This window comes from Gallinula chloropus (assembly GCF_964237585.1).
Source record: "Gallinula chloropus genome assembly, chromosome: 2".
NCBI lineage: Eukaryota > Metazoa > Chordata > Aves > Gruiformes > Rallidae > Gallinula > Gallinula chloropus.
Genome location: NC_140086.1, coordinates 145,623,466 through 145,649,741, shown reverse-complemented (window position 1 = coordinate 145,649,741; position 26,276 = coordinate 145,623,466). Strand labels below are relative to the sequence as shown.

At 39.4% G+C, this 26,276-nt stretch overlaps 2 protein-coding genes across 2 annotated transcripts in view; both read right to left on the bottom strand.

Annotated features, from left to right (window-relative positions):
• The window catches only part of LOC311189107 (myosin-IIIa-like), a gene marked incomplete at both ends in the record, with an annotated part of 60,195 nt that extends 48,199 nt beyond the window's left edge, over window positions 1–11,996 (bottom strand). Inside the window, 8 exons of the mRNA XM_084260687.1 lie at window positions 2,946–3,060; window positions 5,551–5,753; window positions 6,508–6,591; window positions 6,674–6,778; window positions 7,841–7,957; window positions 8,340–8,471; window positions 10,269–10,368; window positions 11,920–11,996. Coding sequence (XP_084116813.1) covers window positions 2,946–3,060; window positions 5,551–5,753; window positions 6,508–6,591; window positions 6,674–6,778; window positions 7,841–7,957; window positions 8,340–8,471; window positions 10,269–10,368; window positions 11,920–11,996 — 933 coding nt within the window. The remainder of the gene's footprint in view (window positions 1–2,945; window positions 3,061–5,550; window positions 5,754–6,507; window positions 6,592–6,673; window positions 6,779–7,840; window positions 7,958–8,339; window positions 8,472–10,268; window positions 10,369–11,919) is intronic.
• Window positions 11,997–22,842: 10,846 nt separating this feature from the next.
• Window positions 22,843–26,276, bottom strand: part of LOC311205486 (myosin-IIIa-like) — a gene marked incomplete at both ends in the record, with an annotated part of 40,753 nt that continues 37,319 nt past the window's right edge. The window contains 2 exons of the mRNA XM_084279922.1: window positions 22,843–22,992; window positions 24,299–24,375. Coding sequence (XP_084136048.1) covers window positions 22,843–22,992; window positions 24,299–24,375 — 227 coding nt within the window. The remainder of the gene's footprint in view (window positions 22,993–24,298; window positions 24,376–26,276) is intronic.

The window sequence follows — 26,276 nt, the reverse complement described above, 5'->3', positions numbered from 1 at the left end:
AGAGGTTATTTCTATCCACCCATCATCACTGTATCTGCTGGCATAACTGTGTCTAAAAATATAATACCTAGATGAAATCTGCATCTACTTTTCTTGAATCATGCAAACAGAGGCAGTCCAAATAACAGGTCTGCAACAGCTCCCACCAATGCCATCAGAAAAGTTTTCACCAGGAGAAGAATGAGAGCTCCCATCTCTGATTTAGCAAAGTACTCCAGCCTTCAAAATGTCACACTGTGTACTCACCAAAGCACTTTAGTGTGGACTTAAATAAATTTAAATTTCAAATTATTTCTTAGGTTCTGAAGAAGATTCTGCCTTGAAAAAGGGCTAATATTAGTCTTGACAGTGAAGGGATATATACAGTAAATGACTTTAAGTACTTATATATGACAAAAATATTATTTGCAGTGAATGAAATAATACTTTCATTTCAGGCTTGACTTAGATTTGAACTGTGAATTTTCATCTGAATTGTGAACGTTTATTGGTATACTTGATCATCTCTAAGTATTTTCTACTCAGAAATGCAGAGTAGAAAAGCAGACAGATTTAATACTCTGAGGCACAGAGTAATAGTGTATTTTATAAGTAGCAGTTTTAGAAGTTTTATTGTAGTTTTATAAGAAGCAGTTTTGTGCATCTGATTAGTATTTTACCATGATGGACTTCTCATAATTGCAGAACATTTTATCCCTACTATTCAATAGTTTGCTGGTATCATGTCACTTCATTTACTCAGATAAAATCCTTAACTGCTCTAGAATACTCGGGTTTGTTTTCAACACTTTCAGAAGTTAATCTAGCAGTTAATAAATTAATTATTCCAGTGACAGCAAGACAAACTAGGTAAATTCAATCTAAAAAATCATGTTTGGGATAATCAGCTTTCAGTTTACCCAGTTTTTAAGCAACTGTTTTCATTTTAAGCTTAGGGACACAGATGAAATGCAAAGAAATGGATAGCTTAACTTCTCCATTACACTGTGCAGTATGTATAGCTACTGACATTTTTGTGCCCTTTTCCAGTGTGTTTGAAATCTGGCTTGATCTCTCTCATACAACATGACTATTTTTCACCTCAGGCAGTCCTTTCCTATTAAATTTGCTGTGCAGCCTGAAATAAAACTGGATTTTAAGACAGGGAGTTACTGTTAAAGCTTGGTAGTCAGTTAAAAACAAATTTCAAAGAAATCAAGCCTTGTTGGTCTCAGTTTTAATTGGAGTGGAGGAGATACTCTGTTCAAGGTTTTCTGCTAATACGAAACATGCTTATATAGAACCTCTGTGCACTGGGATGTAGTTCAAAGCCTAAGGCTGTATTACTGAAAAGCAAACTTGGAAAAGGATGTCATTGTCTTAAAGTATCTTTTCTCACTGAAAATAAATTGTCTCTCCACTCATACCCCATGTCAGGACCTCTGTGAGGGAAGAGAACTTCTCTGTTCCTTCAGTCTTGCACACACAGCCTCAGACAAAACTAATTCATCCCGTGGAGAACGTTAAGACGGGTGGACATGGATGGGGCTCGCATGTAGCCATGGCTGGATTGCCTGTGGTACTCGACCTGCTTCTGAAATGGCAGGGATTCTACAGGTAGGTAATTCTTTACAGATTCAGCTCGCAGAGGCTTGCTGAGTTAATCAAGTGAAGATGCATGCTAGAACTGCACAATGTGGCCAGTGACCTAGTTCTAACTGGATCTTCAATATGTAAGGAAGGTCGTCTTTTCTGGATGATCACGATTATTGCTTGCATCCATCAAAGTGAACAAAAGAACTGGGAACAAAACCAGACTGGATGCTTTTCATGGTATAAATTAGGACTTATCAAGGTCTTCAGCACTGTGACAAAACTGCTGTCGGTGCTGAACTGTGTATATCCTTCCACACTGCTTCTGGAAAGGTGAAAGTACAGCTGTGAAAGCATGTGTGATATTACAGGTGTGATATTACTAAGTGCAGTTGCAAACAAGCATGTAGAGAAGAAAGAGACTGTGAACTCTGCTGCTACTGTGGCCTAATGCAAAATGCGCACAGAGGAACAGAATAGGTGAATAAATCTGTCCTGCTAGCTATTCGCATATTTACACTGAGGGAAGCAGAAACACTCAATAGAAGTGAGTAGTTTTCTGTGAACAGCTCTGGACAACACACAGTCAAAGAAATTAAAACATACATCCATTCTGCAGCACTAGTGCTGTATTTCACAGATGCTGTACGGATCATGCTCCTACTGTCATCTGTGATAAAGTCAGTCAGTGGTAAACCATAGCTGTGATGTACCACCTCTCTTAAGAAAAGAACTAGGGTGAAGGATGGGTTTTCCTTCCCTTGCATTCTATTTTAGATATCCAGGGGCCTGGTTTTTGTTTTAATTATACCAAAGATAGCCTGAAGAGAGGGGTTTAATGGCCAGAGAACGATGATATGGGAATCACATACAGAAAGAATGGGTTCAATTAATGTTCAGTGACAAGATCCACTCCAAAGAAATGTAAAAACTTCATTCAGTTTTGCCCCTGGAGTTGTGGAATTGTACTGAGTTCATCAGAACTCAGATCAACTCAATGAATTTTTAGAACTCTCACTGTGGATTTCATCTTAAAAGAGATGACACCCATACTCAGAGTTCTAAAATTATAGGGTAATAAATACTTACAACATTGATTTCTATGCATTTAATTTGCAAAAGCCTTTTTTCCCAATTACTCATCTGTGCTGTATTCACTGATTTCAAAGTCTTGTTGACTAATACCATTTTATTAGTTTTTCAGTGCCTTGAAACCTTAAAAATTTAAATGTGGTAATATAACAGTAAGTTGACCATGCAAAACAGCTAAAGGAAAATAACAAGGGAGATTTTCTTTTATGCCTTATACGAGTTTTTCCTGATTAAGACAGTCATTAAAGTTCACCAAAAATAAAAGGGCTATCAGCACTCACCTCCAGCGTAAAACCTATGACTTTGAAGCACTGTTCAATTAATTCAAACTGAGACTTATAAAAGCTATTGTTCATGAAATCTTGCACTATTCTGAAGTGATCATTTTGCAGATATCTGAAAGAGTTGATGGATACGGAGTTAGAATGTAAATGAGGTGAGAATTCAACAACACTGCATTTCTGAGTAATTGATTTATGTAAAAATAAACTGTTTTACCTGGGAGGTCTGTATTCTGGCAGTTTATAATGTGCCAGTTTTTTCTTTTCCGCCAGACCAGCATAAATATAATAAAAAATATGGAAATTTTTCTCTCCTCTGAAACAATAGAAACAACAAGGTGATTTAATAATGTACCTATGTTGCATTTACTGATGACATACATGCTATTGGTAAATGTTGTTTCAATAACAGACAAAGCTCATGCAAACTGACAGAGGACTCTGGAAGAAGCTTTATGACACAAGTTCCTGAGAAGAATGGCACCCTTTCCATGCCATTGTGCGTTTGTTCTGAACCTACCAGGGCAGCTGCCCGGTGCTGCAAGCAGCTAAATGCTGCTCTGCCTTTGATGCTGGGTGAGATCTTGCATGTTGCTCACCTACCTGCATTGAATGGGTCACTTAACCTCTACTTTAAAAGAAAAAATCTTTTGGCCATGGGACAATTGTGCAGTCCTGATTCACTTAATCCAGTATGTTGGCTGGGTCCTTTTGCCCCGAACCAAGGTAGCACATAAGCAAACATTCAGCAAAGGGTCTTATGATTTAGTGGCCTTTGCATAGAAGTTGGGTGCCCAAACCCAAGACAGGTTTATTTGCACATCCAAGTGTCCTGTGCACCTTAGGAGGAAGAACTAGATGCTTAGGTGGTAATTTCCAGCCACCATTGAACCCTGAGATGGCCAAGGCAATCTCTATGAAATGGCAGAAAGGACTTGTGTTCAAACCCCTGGTTTCTGCATGAGGTACATCTCAGGAGCACCATTACAACCTTCTGTGAAACGGGATCAGAGCCCTCTCTGCATGGCAGTGCCTAGATCAGAGTTTGGCGCCAACATTGTTTCCGTATTTTACTATGGACAGTCAGTGGTGGAAAACCAGATCGTTTCAAGGAGCAGGAGCAGATCCCTGTATCTTCCCCCTCAGTCTTGATGGCTAGGTTGTATAGTCATGCTTCATATGTCCTCTGAAACCTCACTGTGTCCTGATGGTTTGTTTATTCCCTTGGAAAGGTAGAGAAACCTGTAGCTTCAAAATCTCTTGGCTTGAAGTGGGTCTGGAACTTGGGCCTCCCATTCTCTGGGCAGCCAGTCTCTGGTTTTCTGCAAAAGTCATTCCTAGCTCTCCATGTCAGTTTGAGAGTCACGTCCTCCCAGAAGAGCAGAACAGTCTGTCCCTGCAATGAAGGTACCCAACTGCCAGTTCTGTGCCCTAACATGGCTGTATGGAGCAACCACACAGAGACCTCAGTGAAGAGGACAGAAGACTCGACAAAAACAGTTTCAGGTGCCCTTGGAAATTCATGCCTCAAAATTTAACCTACTCCAGTGGCTCTCATGCTGAACAGTTAGGTGATGTTTTCTTGTGAATGCAGATGTCTAAACATGTACCTAAACAGCATTTGAGGCAGGTAAATAGTTTGATGACTTCCTGCCTCAGCATGTGGCTAAATATAAACTGACAGACACAGAAAGCATCCATGAAAAGTTATGAAAAAAGTGTTTTTTTAAGGAAAAAGCTGACAATTCTGAAAAAGCACTTTCTGTGCTAATGTTCAGCTGGGGAAAATAATACCATTTCATGAAATTGCCTAGAACTTTAAATTGTTCTTTGAAACACTCCAAGTGATACTTAGATGTTCTTCATGTCACAAATCTACAACAGGCAACAAGGCCGTGCAGAACTACAGAAAGAGTAAAAATGTGTGAGATCTGAAAGAGGACACTTTAAATCAATGACAACATTCCTTGTCTCAAACTCTGGTTTTGATGTTGTTATTATGGCAGAAATGGAGCTGCCAAATTATTTTTTATCTGGATGTGCCGTATATTAGGTTAGAAAATACATGCTAATAATTCAAATTAACTGGAAATGCCATTTCATTATTCTGTCATTTTATATTATGAGACACACACATGACAGAGATGGATCTGTTCTGCGTTTGGTCCATAACCCTTTATAACCGAATCCTACTCGGTGCTCCAAAATGGAACACGACCACTTTGCAAACAAACAAAAAAGCCACAATACTATAGGAAACATAGAGAAATGAAATCAAAGTGATACACTTAATGCAATACTTCAAACTTCTACACAGAAATTTATAACTGAACTATTATAAAGTCTTTACTTCTTCACACATTCTGACACACTTTATATATCTTACATGCATTTTTATGGGATTTGTTTACATAGCCCAGGAGGCAATGAAAAAAACCCCAACAAACCAGGAGGAGTTTTCAGCTAATTTACAGATTTATAAACCATTCAGATACCATTTATAAGAAAAAATCACAGTATTCATGTTTTGATCCAAGATATTTTCCCACATTGTAGGCCTACTCTGTAATACCCAAATGAGGTCAAATATAATTTTTATACTTACACTGCCTGGTGGACAACTCTGGACTTTTCAAGAAGATACTCTGAAATCTGCGCTCCTACCACAGTGCCACCACAAGTGAATTTCATTTCCAAGTATTTTCCAAATCTGCTCGAGTTATCATTGATGATAGTGCCTGCATTCCCAAATGCTTCTACAAGGTTATTCACCTGGAGGATCTTCTCCTGTAGAGTTCTGTTATTAGCCTGGATATGAAAAAGATATTGCTTAAAATTATCAGTAATCACTGAAATGAATTCATTCCTAAGTGGTTTTTTTCTTTCTATTTGGTATTGTGAGGAGTGGCATCACTTGGGCAGCCATTCTCACTGGAATCATATGGAAAAAAGGCATGTATGTATCATGAAAGCTGCCAGAATATTGCAATCTGCAGCACTAATGGCTGGCTGAAAGAGATAGCAGACATAATGATAATGACAACACCAGAACTAATCAATTTCTGTCATCTGAGATAGCCAGCCTGCTTTCAGAATCCTTGTTAGCATCCATTTACTGCTGCCCTGCACCATACCAAGAGATCAATTTGCTTGCATCTCACCTGGAACATGCAAACCCAGCATTTTATTTAGAACATTATGGTGGTCACTTCCCAGAATGAGGAGGCCGTACTGACAGCAATCTGGTTGTGGATGGAGGGGAAAAGGTAGAATAGGATTTAACTAAGTACAGGTTGAACTCTTTGAAGATGTTCAGTTGCATAAGGGACAAAGTCATAGCCCTCGCTGCAGTAGGTACTTCCTTGCAGAATTCCCACATTTTCAAGTCACTCCAGGAGGGAGGAAAGGGTAGCTAGATCAGTATCATGGTCCAATCTGACCTTAAAGAAGTTCTTTGGAAAATGTCTTACAGTCTTGCCCCATTGCTAACGTCCTCTCCACAGTTTGGTCAGTTAGGTCTAAGAGAGTGAAGCCTTACAGAGGCATCCTCTCTGAAAAGTACCTTGCCCAGGACAGTGAGCTGCTGAACCAAAAGATGGGCACTTTGCGTCTTGCCAGCTCCACTTTCTCCAGAAATAACGATACACTGCAGAGAACAAGAACATGACTGAGTTCATTACACATCTCACAGCCTAGCAAAGGATATAATTAAGACACCTCAACTTTACCTGATCGGAGTTGTATGTCACCATGGACTGGTAACCTATGTCAGCAACAGCAAAAATATGAGGAGGGTTAGCAGTCCGTTTGGCTCCAATATACAGTTTGGAATGCTAAGTGTAAGAAAAATGAAAATATTATCAGTGTCCCTTCACAACTTCTTTTTTTCTGTATCAGAATTTTGATTTATTTTCAGATTAGTGTACAGCATGCTGAGGTTACCAGCAGTGATGTTTTCTGAGCTGTTACCACACTCACTAGACTGTGAATCTGTATGTTCTTAGTACCATAAGAGCTGTTATGAAAGATGAAGGACAATTTTGTGTGATGTCAGCCCTGACTATGCTATGAAACTCAAATTATGAGAAGAAAATTTAATGTTGCCAGACATAAAGGACAAAATTATAATTTCATTCTACTTGTACTTCACATCCTCTGCATAATATTGATGTAAAAAAATTAAGATCTTTTCTGTACCTGCAGTAACTGATAATTAATAATGGCAAATTATTGTATGACCAGACATTCATATCTGTACCTTTTTGTGTAACAGGGAGACTAATTCATAAAAGTTAAAATTTTACTGGGTTGCTTCGTGAACTATCTGATCTATTAAACAGCTATGGCTTCCCCAGCTTTCTTGGGAGGAAATCATCCTGGGTCCGACCTCTAGCCATTTGTCTCAGCACTGAAGCTCTCCATGGGAAGTGGAGAAGAAGGAATGCTCCCACTCACAAAGGGTGGGTAAGCGTCATCTGAATAAATGCATTTATCTGTACCAATACGACTTCTGAACTAGCTGCTGTTAGCAGCCAGTTCTTTAAATTCAGTGGGGTTCAAGTCAACAAATTTCATGTAGTTTATAACAGCTTATATCATCCACTGATCCAAATGGGTGACTTGCTTAGATATAGTTATGTGCAGTTTAGACATGATCTACACTATAAAGATATCAGAGATTGAACTTTTTGGAGTTACTCATTTCTGTCCTGAAATTTACTGCAAGATAAGGATGTGCCTCAATACACACCTGAAAGGACAACTGAATGGGTAATTGTTTTTGAGACCAAATTAAGCAAATCTCAGGAATGGTCTTACTTTATACAAGACATGAATATTCATATTCTAATCAAAACCACCAATAGTTGAAAAAGACAAGACCTATGTTTTCACACCTGTGAAGAATAGATGTCTATGTTCCGAAACGGATTGACAGCAATGAGAATGTCCCCAACGTAGGTGTAGATCTGATCCTTGGCGTAACCCTTCTGCAACTGCTCTGTTACTGTGTTCTGATGGTGAGAGAATAGGAACATTGAATCATAGGGAGGGGAAAGAATACTATGAAAATGTATGAAATATTTATACGATTACCATGCGTGAGGAGGAGAGAGATGGAAAGTATTAATGGTCAGGAATACAACCAATCTGAATCAAAAGCAAGTAATGTTAGCATTCATAATTTCCTGTGCCCAAATGCACTTTGAACAACATATACTTACACATCCCCAAATGGCTGTAGAAAAATGAGTCAAGAAGTATGGCTATAATGCAATTAATCAAAGGTTTTCATGAGACAGTCCTGTCTTAATATCCAACATTACAGCTTCATGTAACTCATCAAGCAAGATGCATATGTTTTGAATTCATAACTGCCATTAGAGCTGCTCTTACATTTCTCTCAGTTACAATAAGACACAGAGGGTCAACTGTTTTGATTCTATTAATGTAATCAATTCGGCACCTTTCTATATGAAAAACCAGTGTCTGCACTGATTGTTCTTTGCTGTTGCAGAGGCACTTGCCCTGAAACAAGAAAAAAGGAGGGCCCAGTAGCAGCATATCCAATTTCTTGACATAATTTCCCTCAGCAGCTTCTGCGTACAGAGCTGGGCATGTAAAGTGCCTGGATAGGTTTCCAATCACAACAAAACACAAAACTAGATGAAGAAATTGAAGTCAGCCTTGAGACTAATCTGAGGTACATGTGAAAATATTTAGGCCCACTGGGACAGAACGACCAGGAGCAGAGGATTGCAGAAGGATTTGTTTTCCTACCACATCCATCCATTCATAGTCCTGTGTACTGTGCTCTGGTTAATGCACGTAAAACCTGAATTCTCAAGAGCTGAAGATGTTAGATTTCCCTCATAGGAGAAAATAAGGAGAAAACCTTGATTTTTAATTGCCTTGATAAATTCTTCCCTTTTTGGTTTTGAAAGCTGCCTTGCCCATAACCAGATTCACATTAACAAAATTCTTCTGCCCTTTTGGAAATTATTTATTGCACCGATAGAAGGTCTCCTGTTTTGCCTTTCCATTGGGTCTATCTAAACTGGAAGAGAAATCTGAATGGAAGAAATGACACAGCTCTGAGAAGCTGCCATTCATCCATGAAAGAGGTTTTAAACTGAACTGGATTTAGTAAAATATCACATAATCAAATGACGCCTTCAGCTGGAGGCTTCCTGAGGACTTTTCTGAGAATGCTCCACCTTTGAGGAGATGGGATACACTTCTGCTCATCTGTTTTTCTGTGTGTCTTCTCCTCACCTCAGATTGTTTATATGCTTCATGGCAAAAGATTAAAAACTGTCGTGCTAGCTTATGGCTATTCCCAGTAACAAAAATACATGCTGAAATTTGAGTTTTGGGCAGTAGATGAAATTAGGATTAGCTCAATTAGTGCTAACTAAACATTAAGATACCATAACCAAGCTCTTGGATGATGGAAGATGTTCTGTGGGCTGTTAGAATTATGTAGTTTACCAGCTCAAAAAGGCATATTTAGTATTCTGGACTGATGAAGATGCAATATACAGGGAAGTTTTACAGATAAAGAGAATGTGAATTCCAGCCTAAGCACAGCCTGGCAGAGGAAGAATGACAGTTTGTTTACAACCATTGATGGCCTCTAAGACCTGCAGATAATGTGCTGTAGCCTGACTCTTCCTTCTGTTTTTGAAGCTTAAACAATAAATGCAACAAACTTCCCCACTCCATTACGCAACTTCCCCAGCTCACAGTGGACTCATTTTCAAACTCTGACAAACCTGTGAGATTTATATCAGCAATTTTGTCAAATGTTTTTCATAACAGGTCAGAGCCTCAGCTGACAGAAAATGATCTCAATGCATCTCCACACCCAAATGAGAACCCAGCCTAAGAGACTATGGTAAGTTACTTTCAGACAAGTCTAGATGTCCAAACAACAGGGGAGAAGGTGCTTGCGTTGGATCTGGACCAATTTCAGGTTAACAAATCACTGCAAACTAGAAATTGGGGTTGGACTCAATGATCTCTCGAGGTTCCTTCCAACCCCTACAATTCTGTAAAATTTAGCTGTAATAACATCCAGCAATATAAATCCCAGTGTTACAAAACTGCTCAGTAAGGCTGTAAGTGCAGAAGTTGTTTTGAGTTGGAACCATTCCTGACACAGCAAATCTCATCTAAAATATTTGGCATAAACCAGTAAAAAGCCATTGTACACTTACACAATTGAAATGTGACAATGTAGCTGAATTTGAGAATCAATATCACACCATTGTATTTTAATATCTGATTATCCCTCTTCATGAAAACATGAAAAAGGATTCTTACCTCATCCAGTACCTCCAAGGTTGCTAAATCATCTACCTCTTCCTGGTTTGAAACCAGTGACTTACTGTAGTTCCCCTTCTTTGTATGAATACGTTCAAATCTAGAAAAGAAAGACATGCAGTTTCCTCATGTAAGGAAACACAGAGCAGATCTTGCATCTGTAATCATCTTGAAGGCAATTCAGCCAAAATATTCAGGTTTCTATTGTTCTCAATGCAAACACAGGAATGTTTGAGTCACAGGACAGGATATAACTTCTTAGCGCAGCACACCTCTACTTGACAATTCCAAATCTATAGTTTGATCCCACAACTGATATCATGAAGAACTTTTACACTGCACAGACCCTTGCTTGATCACACCCCTACATCAGCTGCAAGACTGGAGCTATGCAGTACAGGGAAAAAAAGAATGTATTTACTAAGCATGAACCAGTCCAACTGGCATACACCTGCAAAAAGAAAAATGACACAGATAAAAATTACAGATAGGACAAAACCTATTTATTTGTGTATGATGAAATAGCAGATGACACAAACAAAGCATTCGGGATGGAAACATTTCTATTTAGTAATGACAATGTTCTAAAGCCTGATTGAGGAGACAACAGTATAGAACAAAGTGCTACAGAACCACTGAGGTAAGTGAAATACACCCCGACCAAGAAGAATGTTCTTGGACTCTACAGGAAAATGTACAAAATAAGGAAACAAAGTTTCAAATATTTTTCTTACCATGGTTAAACTTCAATTAAGCTTGTCTTAAAGTGAATTTTGTTTTCTCTTTTAATCAAAAGAGAATTCTCAGAGACTTGGATCATTCTCTATCTAAGAGTAAAGGCATTGCTGAACAAAGAAAAAGCCACAGAAAATTCAGGGTTTAAAATTCACAGTAGCTATACTTGCTTTATTAGATGGGGGAAAAATAGGGGAAGGGAAACTGGGTAAGTAACAGCAGAGTTCACAGACTAAATCAGGCTCAGGTGTGTAATACAGCACAAGCACAGAAAGATTACCAAGCAAATCTGATCTCCTGACATGATCTCACTCCCCTTGACGCTGTAAGTAGGTAAGCACCTCTCAAATACATGCAACATACACCTTGGTAAACTAAGACAGAAGGAAAACTGTGTTGTCTTGATGAAATCCTTTAAGTTTTTGATCTAAGTCATGAGTAAAAGCAGACAGGTGTTTCCTATCCAGGCAAGAACTTTCATACACAGTGAACAGAGGACAGGAAAAAGAGGACAAGTGCATGAAGGTCGAAAGTTAGAATGAATGAATATCACACTGATGGGGCTAAGAGACTCCTGAACTCCCACAGTAAGATTTAATGCAGACTTTAATGGGCTGTACCCATTCCAGGATCATCACCTACTTCATGTGTGCTACTTCAGGTCACGCAGGCTGTGCACTGATGTGGGATGCAGGCACAGAAAGTCAAACAGGCACCCACTCGGCATTAGTTACTGATTGCCAGGACTGAAAAGGGGCTGGAAGAAACGGACAAACGATGCCCTCGCAAACTGTGAGTGCAATCACGATCTGAATGACAGAAGTGCAATCATGAGTGCACTTAATCTAGCACTTCTTTCAATTTCTCTTGTCTCTAGTGAGCGTTCCCTGAGTGCGACAGAATGGCCTGTCCTCACCCAGGGACCAGTAATGGAGGAGTTTCTTCCTCCCTTAGATAGGTGCCAACTACCACTGGAGTCTTTCCATTTCCCATTGCGCAAAGGCTAGAGTTTCACACCCACCACAGCTGACTAATTCTGCAACCTAAATATCAGGGCACAAACATGTAAGACTTCATTGCAAGATCTAGCATAATTTCATAGTTTCTGTGGCAATATTGCAGCCCAATACCCATTGTGGTGGTGAATTGACCAGGAAGCTCAATGAACAGTTTGGATCAACAGGATCTACAGTGCCCTGAAGGAAGAGAAGGACCAAGTCTCACCAGTTTTACACCCAGATATTTTGTAGACTGCTCTCAAACTGTTCTAGGGCACTGGAGCTACACAAGAAACCAACCCACTTTCAGATGTTTTCTGTCAGGATTTACTACAAGACCTTTGTAGATACAGTTATAAGAATGATGGTGAGGCTGAATTACAGGGAGACAAAAAGCAATAGCAATACTACTGAGTGCAGTGCCAGAGCCATACTACTGCCACACAAGACAGAACATGCAACATGTGGACCTGTTTCCACATGAGCAGTGCAAATAGACAAAAAAGCTATGCTGGAGGAGGAAAGCATGTCTGCGTGGAGGGAACAAAGGCAGCTTCTGCTGCAATAAATCCATAACTGAACTGTAATTTGGTATGTGTTTAGAAATGTTGAAGCAGAAAACATACAGAAACACGAGCAAGCAGCATCAAAAGGGCTGATGTAAAGCATTCACACCTCTCCTAGGTTCAATCTCTTCTTCCTTTTCCTTTTGAACCCATTTGTACTGTGAGAGAAGTCCTGATAGTACTATTCTTGCAATAAAACCATGGGACAATTTTTGGTTGTATGTACTCCCAGACTGTATTAAAAATGATGTAGCAATATTGAGATTCAAATTAACTCTTCCACCTTGCATGGTCTGCTGCTGCTTCTTTTACATTTACCAGCTGAAGGATATTACTGCACTCAAAGCCAGAGGTGCAGGCAAAATCCTCCCCCCTCAACCAGTCCCCTCAATAACCCACACTTCTATTTATACTCATTTTTAATAGTTTCAGTTGAAAATTTAGATTTGGACAGTTGAAACTATATTTTCCTTTGTTCCTGCATGAAGGTCATTCTCTGTCCAGAGGATGCATCTCACATCAGCATGACTCCGAGAAAGAGCATCAACATGCTCATGAGGAAAAGATGCGGGAACTGCAGAAATAAGTCAAGCTCTGCTGTTCTATTTTTTCCATTGCTGAAGGAAAAGCCAAACCAAGACATTTGTCAAGTTACCCTTTCCATTTCTGGTGCAATTGTTACACATCGAATACACTTTAAAAAGATGTTACTCCGTATCAGTGGGAAAGACAGTGGTATTTCCAGAGATCTGTTTCAATTACCATGTTTCATTTACTGTAAGAAGTTAACAACTGCCTTGAAGGAAGGGAGGGGAATGCTCCAGTCATGGAGCATTTTTCTTTTTTTCTCTTTTTTTTTTTTTTTTAAGGAAACAATCTCTATTTATGCCAGGGAAGTTTAATTACATAAAATTGATTCTCCTGTAATCCTCTTCAGCTGACATTATGAGAACACTAGTGCTTGTTAAACCAGATTTGGGGAAGCTCCAAAAGCGGCAGATTTGCAGAATGGAATATTTTTCTGCTTTGCTGTCAAAGGGCACAGACCCCTCAAGGGCAGTTCCACTGCTTCACTTGCTAAAGCTCCAACCACTTAAAAACCCCACATCAGCGCTGTTGGCATCAATGCTGAAATTTCATTATCGTCATGCACACAGACATTGTTAACTGAAATAACCATTTTTCTCTCTTTCGTTCCGAAATTATTTGTTGAAGGCATTAGATCTTACAGCTAGGTTCAACAAGCAATTCAAGCAGCTAAAGGCCAGGAACATCAGCCCAGTATAGACAAGAAAATGAGTGAAGGCAGCATTGTTTCTGTGCATCCTCCTTCACACCCCCCGCTTAGCTTTCAAGATGCAGTTAAATCAAAATAAGGCAACCACAGCGTTTTCTTCTTCAAATTGTCAGAAAGTATTTAAAAGATTTCTGATAGTTCCAAAAATACCATGAAAAGGGAAGTGTGACTCATGATGCCCTGTTGAACTCTCTGCCTAAACTGGTTGAAGAATAATCTACAGACTAAGAAGTGACAGGAAAAGGGTTGGCCTTAGTCTGGGTGTAAAGAAGAAACTAAAAATAATCATGTTTTGTGTAAGGTGAAGGTGGGAACAGCTGTAATCCTCCCAGCAGTTACAAACAGCATTGAAAGTGACAAATGGAAAAGAAGCAATGCAGAAACCTGGACAGGGTCTGTCATTGCTGGTGATTCTTTTCCTCTGGAGGCCGCACGGAGCAATATTAATTCACACTTAAAAATTTTGTCCTCAATAGATGTATCTGGTGAAATACACTCAAATAAAACTATAGTCTTGTATCTAAGCAAAATCTGTACCTGAATTTAGAAAAGTGCATTGATAGACTTCAGCCTCAGTGTGTTTTGCAGACAAACCTGTGCTTTCTCTACGTTGAAACAATTGCAGAGCACTGGATGCAGTCTCAGGGAGCTGTGCTCAAGCTTACGCAATGGTGCTGAGGGCAGAGTGCTGCCCAGCAGAGCTCCAGGGCTTTTGATTAAGAAGTGGCCCATGTCCAGGCAGTTTGGTCATGTGCTGGTCTGCAAAAGCTGTTTGCCATATTCTGCACTGGTTTACATTACCCTGCAAAAAACTGCATGCCTTGCAGGGTCTTGCAGATTACTTGATAACAGGCTCATGAACTGGCTGAAACCTCTGCCAAATTTCAAGGAAAAATACATGTTCTTAACTGAGCAAATAAGGGATCTCTAAAAGGATGATTCGTTCTCCGTTGCTTTCAGGGCCACACTCTATGATGAGAACCATACTGAGAAGATGAAGGCGGAGCTCCAGAACTAAGTGATGCCTGGTGAGGTATCGTGCCTTCAGGAGTTATGAGTTGCTGAGCAAGTGGACTGACAGTTGCAGGGTATTACTCCATGGGAGTCCTGAATGCTGAGGGATATCTTTCTCCTGTTTCGCTTATGGAGGTAAACTATTGTCTGTTCAGGCACTGTTGTTGCCCATTGTATGATATGGAAGGAGACCAGAACTTTGTTCTTATTCTGCTATGGAGATGTGTATTTGCTACAGGTGTGTGGGACTGCAGATCTGCTTATTCTAGGGCCCATGTTGACAGAAGCTCTTTACTGCTTCTACTATGCTGCAGATTGCAGCATAGCCATCCTACATTGGAGTGTCCTCAGTGCAGGGATACACACTCCTTGTTGGTACAACAAAGCTCACACTGAGTGACAAGATAGGAAGAAATGGCTTGAAGTGCTCAAGGATTAGTCTGGGTCTCCAAAGTCTCAGGTTTAAACCTCTACTCTGCTACAGATTTAATCTGGAGACCTTGATCATGGCAGCTCTGAATTCTGTGTGAGATATTTCACTCTGCTCCTCCTCCTCCCTTTGCCAAGCTAGTCTCGTGATTTACTCTCCACTACAGCCTGTCTTGCAGAGCTGAGCTTGAAGAATTGCTATCAGCTGCTTTCAGCTGGCAAGGATGAGTCAGAGAGAAAAATCCAGAAAATAAGTGACGCAAATCTGCACAACCAGGGAAAGTCATGGAAGGAAACTCCATGGTACTCCCTGCTTTTGACAGGAGTGAATAAATTGATAACCACCTTTATGCATGTTGTACACAAACTTCTATGAACTTACACCCCTGAGCTTTTCAAGCAGTTAAGTAGAGGAACTGTGTAGCACCCTGTCACTGGGTTGCAGTGCTTTCCTGACATGGCCAATTCAGAAAGACAAATTCGGCTTGCCTCAAACCCTTGCTCTGAATCACTCTGCAGGGGAACGGGTCTCTTTCCCATATTTATTTAGAGGATGTATAAAGACAAGTGTCTTAACCTGGGGACCAGAGTCAGTTGCTGAAATCTAGGTGCAGTGAATATCCCCTGCATATGCAGCTCATTCTGGAATGAGTCATAATTCCCAGGAAATACACATCGTACTAATCATTGCATGTTTCTGCAGAGATTATTGTAAAAGCAGTCAAGATTAAGACAGCCAAACAACTCAAGATAAAAGTCTTACAAGCCTGATTGTCAGGTGTGGATGCGACAGCTCTGAAGGCCATTTCAAAGACAGCTATTTCTGTTGCAAAGTAAAGCTCTTTACAATGCAGGTTTTTTCCCTCATTTGGCCTAGCAAGAAGTGTATTTTTAGAACAGTTTTGGGGGGTATATGCTGCAGCACTCATTTCTAATAATTATTTTCATCATTAATTACAAATTTTAACAGCTATAATGGGACTTACAAGAATGTAAGTATGCGATTGAGGGATTGGCTAAAAATGAGGGGAAGCTTGAACAGTGTTCAAAGGTGACTTATCAGGCTCAAAAGAGGTTGGTTTTTCATTAGAGAATTTGTCATATTTTCATTAAAGACAGTGCAATAAATTCCATTATCATGCTTTTCAATGTGTCACTACTAAGAAAATAATTGAAATACTACATTTAAAGAGCTAGGTTGTCCTGAGGACCAGATACAAGATGAAGTTTATTTGTATAAAACCTCAAGATCATACTATTAGGATGTAAACCATTTTTTTTCCTATTAACTGTCAGTTCATCAATTTGAAAAGACTGAAGGAAAACAAGTATCTAGATGGTTCTAAGTCATGAATCACTCTGAAAAGAGGCAAATACCCCAAATTAAGTTGTACCGTGAAACAGGTTTTTCTTACTGCGGCCATGAGAAAGGCTACTCCTGAAGAAGACCCTTGTTCTCAGAGTGACTGCTCACCAGGCATTCACAGTTCAGTGAGAACCCAAATGCTAAGCAACAAAGCCACAAATGAAATACATTTAGTATGCAACTTTGCCTGCTTCACCTCCTCCTTAACATGAACTTATTTTCCACAATTTACTTCATACTTCCACAAAGCAGATTTTAGAGACATTTCTGTCAAGATGCTATGGGAAAATGTCCATCTATCAAGACACATTTTCTTCCCATCTTAATTTCTTCAACCTGAGATCTGAGCTAGGAAAGTTGCATACAGAGGGTTTTTCAGCATAAAGAAGTGATGACTTTAGAGAAAAAAATAATGCATATGCTCAAAGTCAAAAAGTGGAATTTGTAATGAAACTCACTGCCAGTATTTGTGCTTTTTGGTCCCCAAGTAGCACAGGACATGTTAGTGCTACAAGATTGTTCAGAGGCTACTGAAAAAACAGCACAACCTTCCAACCACATTCAGTAAGTCTGGAGCAGATCCATGGGATATCACTATTCCAAAAGTTCTATCAGTTGAGAAGATTTTTCTGGTTACTTAGGAGGTTAGTGGTTCTGGTTCCTCTTGCTAGGTGTTTGGAAAGGTAGGTGGTCACTTTTCACTAGAATAGTAATTGGAAAGGTAGGTGGTCACTTTTCACTAGAATAGTAACCCTAATGGGAAGGTTCAGAGGGCCCAGTGCAATGTTCTAGTGATTCACTGATTCATCGCTGTTAGAAACTACCTCAGGAACAATGGTGCTCAAGGTGACTGTAAGGTGGCTCCACTCTACATCTACAGATCACACACCCATCCCTCCCAAACAGGCATGTTGCATACAGATCAGACCTGAGGATCTGCCTTCTGCAAAAACCTCAGAGACATAACCTGACACAGTCTCCTTTTTGAACTATACCAATTGCACACTTGGCAAACAAGAAGAAAGGGTCACAACCATAACAGATGACCTCTGAAGAAGACAATTAGAGCCAAATTACGCCTCAAAGAGGGTGATTTGAGTGATTGAGTGAAAACAAGAACAATGCACACAGGAATACCCAATGGCTGGACCTCAGCTATTAATTTCCCTGCATTTTACTTTTTTCTTTTGAAATACAAAATTTTCATTCATAAAATGTAATTTGAAGTGAGAAAACATACTGAGAAAATAACTGGATTCCTTACCTCCAGCTTTCAGGCAACATCACCAAGCTTCCTGAGTGTGTATGGCATGTCCATTTATACAACATGACACAGGTATGATGATTTCTTCCCTCGGTGGAGGGAAGGTTTCTTTAATCCCTTAAACCTCCTGCCTCCCAGTGCCAAGAAGCAGAACTATGCCTTTGAGTTACAGACTGAGAGCATGAGCTAGTGGTCAAGAGGGAGCTTTACAAGGAAAGTTGCCAGCAACTGCTGGAAGCTCATGAATTCTACTGTAGTACCCTAACATACCAGCGTACTAACAGTCCTGGAACAGGACAAACAAGAAAACAAAAGCCAGGGGACTTTAAAATGAGACTTGTCACTACATAGCCTATGTCTTGACTCTGAATCTGATTTACATGGTACTTCTGTACAGACTTCTGTTGACACCATTTGCTCTGTGCAGATTTAAGGTCAGAAGATACATCTGATTAGTATTTAAAGACTTTTAAGGAAGTATGACTACTGAATTCAAAGGTCTTTGTAGAATCTTTGTATCATTCAACAGAAGAAAACACAAATGCCATTCTGCAGTAACACCCTTTACAGTCCTGGAATTCTAATTCCTTCCAAAGTGAAATGATGTACATACTTCACTGCAATTTCACCTACTGGAAATTAGTGTCTGCTTTTCTTGCTTGTACAGAGACAGCAATAGATATTAAGATGGGGTTTTGTACTGTTTCCAGTAGAAGGCTAAACTTTTTATGCATTTGCTGCTATGAAAGACCATCTTCCAGCAAATGTAGCCAATAAATGTGTTAAAACTGAAGTGATCATAAGCACAGTGACTGTAAAATAAGATTTTCTCTTGTTACCTTCATTGATCGCAGGTATGAAAAGATTTGGTTAAATCAATGCAAATGAGATTTAAAATAGTATCAGCCTTCCTGTTAGTATTTTAAACTACAAAACTGAAATATGGACCCTGCACACCAAGCTCATGTAATTAACCATGTACTTAAATGACATCCATGCCATTTAAATGACATCCTTCATTAAATAAATTTTTTGCACAGATTCAGATATTAAATTATTATTTTTTTTTTCTGAGAGAAAATTCCATCTTCCTTTGAGAACACTTACATAGAAATTGCACTTGATTAACTATTAAAAACATAGGTAACTTCATCACATAGTAATACATTCCTTTAAACTCTGGTTCATATGAAGAGATATCACTTAAAGAAACAGTTTAAACAAGATGTAGAAGGTGCCAATAGATCATCTTGTTCCTGTTCCTGTGCCATTTGACTGCTCTATGCATGTGCAATTTGGGCCACTTTCTTCATGTTTGTACTGTATACAAAAAGAACATATAATTTGCTTTATGCAGCCTTTACATTAAAAAATAAAAGGACTTTGGGGAAAAAAAGGACAGAGCTTGGTAGAAAACAAACATGAGTTCCATAAAATAGATAATAAAAGCTCATGATACTTAACTGACTCAGAAGCTTGATTAAAAAAATTACTAAGGCTTTGAAATTACCAGTGTCACAACGTCTATCAGGATTTAAATTAATATAATTTAGTGTTTTGGACTCATTTTACCGCATATAATTTCCATGTGTTTTGTAAATAAATACTTTTTAATGTCTGGAGTACAATGTTGTTTTAGTGCTCAGCACTGACATCTAATAAGCTTATTTCCATTTCAGAATCTTTCTGGATTAAGCTAATGCTAAATATACACCATTGAAAGATACAAATCCAGTTTGAGGCTTAAATTTAGGCCAACTGCATAGGTTTTTTTCTGAAAAGTCAGAAAAGTTAAACTATTACTTGTCCCAAAACCACTTACACAAAGTCCAAGAAAACTTGAAAATCACTTGAAACTTGAAAATGCCCCAAGATCAGAACTGAACACTGTGGTGCACATTATTATAAATATGTATGAAAGAAAATGTGGCAGAATTTAGCAGGCTTTTCCCATACAGATGCTAATGCCAAAATGTCTTGAATTTTATGTTCTATTAAAAAAAAAAGTAAAATTTTCATCCTGTACCTTGAAGCACAGGAGAAGTCACACCAGTAGTACATCAATACTCATCTCCTACCATGTTTGATACATTACTGCAGTGTGCTGGCGGGTTTTTTAAAATTCTAAAATTGAGCCAAGCTGTTTTCAGTAGTTTTACAGGAAAGCAACCAGGTGCCAGGTGATTCATTCAGACTTTATATTACTAAATACTAGTGGAAGAAATAAAGTACCTATTCAAGAAGAGATATTTGAAGTTTTCAAAACATGGTCTGGTACCACTGTCACTGCAGTTGGTATCACCCAATTCTTGCAGAAACCTGGCTAGTTACTTTTAGCATACCTGCTCAAACTAAACATCAGCTGACCATGCAAAGATAAGACCTTAACCTCCACTTTCTGAAAGCTGGGTTCCTAATCTGTATCTTGAGTCACAGGAGAAAGGGCAGGCACTTCTAAAGGCTTCATCCTGCGTGTGAATCTTTCTACTGGCTCTATAGAGGACCCCAAAGATTAAGTTCCCTATATTATGGCCAGCTAAAGTTATGAGAGGTGAATGTTTCCCTGAGTGCTAACCATTCTGAAACAGTGAAAGTATCCAAATTGTCCCAACTGGTTTAATACTTAGCTGCTTATACCTGGCCTTTTCAGTGACTCCCATTTGCTGATGAACATCAATAAATTCCATGAGTTGCCTTTGTAGCACGTTTTCTTTTCCTTCAATCTGCTTAATAAAATCATGCTGCAGAAGACTAGATACTGTTGGACGCTTCTCATAATCTTTAGTCAAGCACCTGTGCTGGCAGAAAAAGCACATGATCATCAAGTGATCACTGTAGTTTTGAAGTTTTATTCCTATCTCCAAAACAAATGCAACCATCTAAATCATAATAGTTCCATACTGAAATTTTGTAAGCTTTCACAGAATTGGTGAGTCCAAGAAGTTAAATTACTGCATTTTATAATTAAATATTCTTTAAATTAAGAAAAACAGAAACATCAAGTGTGTTAAAATGTTATGTCATGTTTTAAATTTGGAGCCACACTTGTAAGTTAAACTGAATTTACAATTTTTTTTTTTTTATGGAAAAGTATTGGTAGCAACAGCTTTCCACAGACAATACAAAGGTATTTTACACAACATTTGCACATGCTCCATATTCAGTTACAGTGGTCTCAGTTGTTACTCACTTGTTAATGAAGTCATTGAATTCAGGTGACCACAGTTCAGGCTGCTGTAGGGTTGGAGGAGGATTCCTGCAAAGGTCAGTGGGACGATAAGTTAATAAGCTACTCAGTTGACAAAACCAATGTGCAGGCAGACTGAGTAATGAGTTTTAGAAGGCCACTGAAAAAAGATATTGATTTCCACTGGTAAAAGGAGCACGGGTAGATGATACAATGCCTCCCTGGTTCTCTGACTTTACATAACTAACAAGGAGAAATAGCATGGAAATGATCTACCAAGCATAGCTAAGAATCACTATACTTTTTCCAATCAAATCAATAAACGGAAACAAAACCAACAAGCCATGAATCACTATTCACTTGTAATGGCAAGTTTCTCTTTTCAAGCCCAAAACAATATACTTTCTTAAGAGTTTAAGGAATTCTATTTTAAGTGTTCCCAGCAGGACTGAATTAATCAACTTGCTGAACAAAGTGTCAGAAGGAACTAACTCTTTATTAACTATTTCTCATTCATCAGAGGATAATCAGAAGTGGAAGACTCAATGCAGATCTATTGTAAATAAATACTGCTATTTTCTTCTCTGTTGAGTTAGAGCTCTTTATTCCAGGTGTTAAATGGTTCAAAGTATTTTAACAGTAATCTTCCACTCAAACAGAGCTGCCATTTTTACTGCATATAGTCATGAAGACAAAAGGAATGACCTACAGACAGCTTGACTTTCCTGTCTCTTCAATCCAGTGTCATAACTGCTTTTCTTTAAATGCTGCTTAATGTTTACTCTATCACTTTCATGTTTTACTTAATGGAATGAAAGGGTATGATCTTGATTTTGCTCCAGGGCAGAATGGTGGCAGATATTTGCAAGGGTATAAACCAAATGTTTTTTTGAAGGTCCAGCTGGAATCACTGACCACAGCAGTTTGTAACTGTTTTTCCCACAGCAAGTAAAGGTGAGAGGAGCATTCACGCTCTGCTTTGGTGCTAACTCAGCCAAGATTTCTTAAACCTGCAGGTAATTTAAACTAATTCAGACTTGTCTGAAAAGGACTTGAAGCACTCATGTATACTCTGTGGTCTCAACTGTTGTGGCACTCCTCCAACTGTGAGAGTGAAATCCACAAACTACTGTGTGATCATCCCCTACAGACGATGTTCTTTGAAACATTGTAAGTGGCACTTTTGGTACTTTCATCTCCAGCTTCAAAGAAAACACAAAAGAAGCTGCTATTTGCACTGCCCGAGGAGAGGAGCACTGGAACTGCCAGGACCAGCACAAGCTAATGAAAGGTGGCAGCCTAAATGTATGTGAGTGGCGGAACAATACTTTGCTTCAAAGGACATGAGATAACTCTTGAGGGCAGGTATGGAGCGTGTTCACCACAATGGCATATTCAGACTCTGTATTTCTATCATAAGTCACTCTCTAACAAAACATTTGGGACTCAGCTAAGTCCTGCGCTGATGTATACTGGGCAGCAGTCCACTCAGGAGAAGGCCTTCTCAAATGTAGACACAGTCATGTCTGAACTTCTCAATGGGTGCACACGGTTGAAGCAGAGCCTGCAGAAAATACAGCTGGACAAAGTATTTCCAACCTCCTCCTGGTAAAATTAATAGAAGAAAGTCCACACACTTACACGGTCTAAGGTTGAAGAAGGTACCGATTAAAGAAAAAGTTCAGTCTAACCTGGCAAGACATAAAAACATCAAGATATTACCTTGGTATTTTGAAGAGTGCCCTCATAGGGTGCAAGTCAGCAAGGGGAGGATCTCCATCTCCCAACTCTATTGCAGTAATACCCAGTGACCATGCATCACATCTGGCATCATAGGAGCTATCTAGCTGCTGCTCACAGGCAATCACCTGTTGGAGTAAAAGACTGGGATGGTCATGGGATAGCCATAGGTCTCAATTTAAGAATACATAACATAACACAACATACAGTTGGGGGAATCTCTTACAGGATGGAGATTCTGGGTGAAATAAAGAGACTTGCACACATTTAGGAAGCTAAATCACCCCCTTGCTGAAAAAAAGCAATGTGTATGTTGGAGAAAGCAGGTGTCCACGCACACAAGGTTCTCTGACCAGATGTTCCCTGGTCTGACAAAAGGGTGCAAATCCTTGGCTTTTTCAGCTGAAGGTGGTAAGCTGCACCCCATGGCTGATGGAAGTAGAAGGGAACTCAGCAACTCTAAGTATCTTTCCTATGGGTTTTTCCTGCAAACTATCTAATGGAGATATACTGCTCTCTCTCTGAAGTGAAACAAGCAGGGAAGCTGAAGTTGAATTCACTGTCCCCTACTGGGTCCTTATTCAGCCAAATGACCCAATTCAAAGATCAAGCTAATATATCAGCAATGTGTTCGCCACTGGATTACAGCAAATGTGTTTCATTTCATATACATTTCAGCTCATCCACAATGCTGGATGAATCTAGAATTTTTCATCCCATTAGCTACAGGTCTAAACCAATGTGTATCCTGCTAGTTACATGGCTAAACCAATGTGTATAAACAGAGTACGTTAATAAAAATACATGTGTACAAGCAGAGTAGTTGCACGTGCATATAAACATGTATATGCACATGTTTGTGCATACACAAACAGTGTAAATACACAGGCTTATACAGATTGAAATATTTTCCTGTCTTATCTTAAAATGTATCTTTATATGCTTCAATTTTACACTGGAAAAATCTCCAGACACATAGTATATTTTATTTATTCCTAATAACCACTTACATTTCTCGCTGCCAGCTATAGATATATAGTATTACAAACTTAGCAGTTGTAAAAATCCCAAACTAAAAGCTATAATGTATCACAGTACTACCCTGGGCTCCTTCCATCTATGGGGAGATGAGGTACCTATCCGTTCAGAGCTCAAAAAGATCAATGGTAGTACTCTGCTCTTTTAACACTTCAGTAACCAACTCAACATCTCGCTCTCTGCTTCTATCTTTGTGATTTCAAAAATGATCTAAAATGTAACTTAAACCTTGCAAACAAGTAAGAAAAAACATTTAAACAACTTTTTAAAATGACACTGTGAATTTCATTTTGTGAAACTTCCAGTGGCCAGGGAAAAAATACAAAGAAAGAGAAGAAATGCAGAAACCAGCAGATTGAATACCACTGACAAAATGTTTTGAAACGTGAGTCTAACCTCTGGAGCCATCCAGAACGGGGTGCCCACCGACGTGTTCCGACGGAGACGCGTGCTGGTCAGCTGAGCAGACACACCTGTCAAAACGAAGGGAAGACACGATCAGAGACACTGCAACTTCCATCCAGGATAGCCCTTCTGAATGGTGCCATCCTCATCTTGTGCCACTATGGCTTCCTCTGCAGGTGCATCTCAAATACATCTTTCCAGTTCTCTGGAGAGGCCAAGCCCTCAAAGGTGCTCAACACCTCAGCCGATGTTCTCTGCATCCTTCGTTTCCAGTGGCTTCAGCAGGACAAGGATTGAGTCCCAAATGAGTGTTTCATTATTAAACTGACTCCATATGTTTTGACCGGCTATTACAGTTTTTCTATATCCTGTTTTAGGAGACCAGTAAAGCACTTCAGAGGAGGGGGAGTGCTGTACCTTCCACAGTCTTTTTTTTCTCTTAATGCTCATTACTGACACTAGACCTCTGTTTCATTATTATATATTTCACGCTGAACACTGCAGAAGATACTTATCCTCATCTCTTAGCTGCGCTGCCATACAAAATAAACAACAAAACAGGGAAACCTCAGAAATTCTTACAAAACCAGAAGTCTCTCCATGCTCAAAGCAACATCAAATGCCTGCAAATCAGCTTTGTAACATGAGCTGTAGTGGAAGGAATTAACTATTTCAAGACAAGAGCTGGAAAGTGAACTCTGAAGTCTAAAGATTCCTTACCATTTTAAATTAAAAGACACTTAAATAATATGAATTAGGCTGCAGCACACTTCTTACCAGCCTGCCACCAATTTCCTTACAAAACAAGGGTGTATCACTTGGAAATCTCTCTAGTGAGTACAGAAATATCTCTAGTGACTGTAGAAAAAGAGCCCCAAAGCTAGCATGTCCTGAACTGTTATAGATTTATGAGTCACAATCAACTCTGAGGTCCACACGTGGAGAAAAACAGCCCCTCCACTAGCAAGTCCTGAACCATTATGGATTTATGAGTCACAGGCAACTGCGAGGTCCTACCAGAGGCATATTCTGAAGTGTTGATATCGCGGATGGCAAGAGAGATACTATGTTCTACTCTTGTTCCAACCTCAGTCATTGACACTGAAGCTCAGTTATTTTGCCTTCGTAAAAACATCTGCTTTCTCTTTAAAAAAAAAAGTAAAAAATACTCAGTTTCATTCTCAGAGTGCCATTTCGTTATTCTGAAGCACATGAAGCTCCAGTGAGCATCACTGGCCAATTTCAACTCTGTGCTGTCTGGTTTCAACACATGTGACCTTATCTTCCTGAAAACCCCACAGATGGTTCATCAGAGGGGCAATTCACATTAACTGCCCAGTGGAAATACTAACTAAACCTCTGTCTAGATAGAATTTGATTGGTTTAGGGTTTTTTGAGTAGTGGTTAAGAAAGCATAAAGGGCTTGATCTGGTTTTATTTCATTCTAAAGCTATGTGTTCAGCTCTGATTCATAAAACATCTGCATTTGTCCATCACAGAAATGTAGATACCTGCTTAAAATAAGGCAGCAAGAAAGCTCCTGTCTGTTCCTTTGTGACAAACACTACCTTTGCTTTTGCGACTTCTTCCCTCTAATCTCGAGAAAGTTGCATCTCTTTCTCTCTCTGTGCCTGCAGAAAGACCAAATCCACAGCATGGAAAGCAGGACAATGTGAGTCTTAGCTCAAAGTCCATCAATCCTGCTTTGGCTCAGCTAAGCAGGAGCTTTGTTTTCGCTACCTCAAGCAGTTGTCTGAGGTCCAGCTTCCGGCTCATGGAGCCTGTGGCTGTTCCGAGCCCTCAGCAAAACACGTCATTCAGAAAGCAAGGAGTAAGCAGACATCACCATGGGTATGTCACCATCGCAGTGATGCAAACTGACATCATTGCGTGATCCTTGGTCATTGAGGGAAACGAGGCTACTCTCCTCTCTCCCTTTCTACGTGTTATGGGAGTCCCCTGCGCTTTT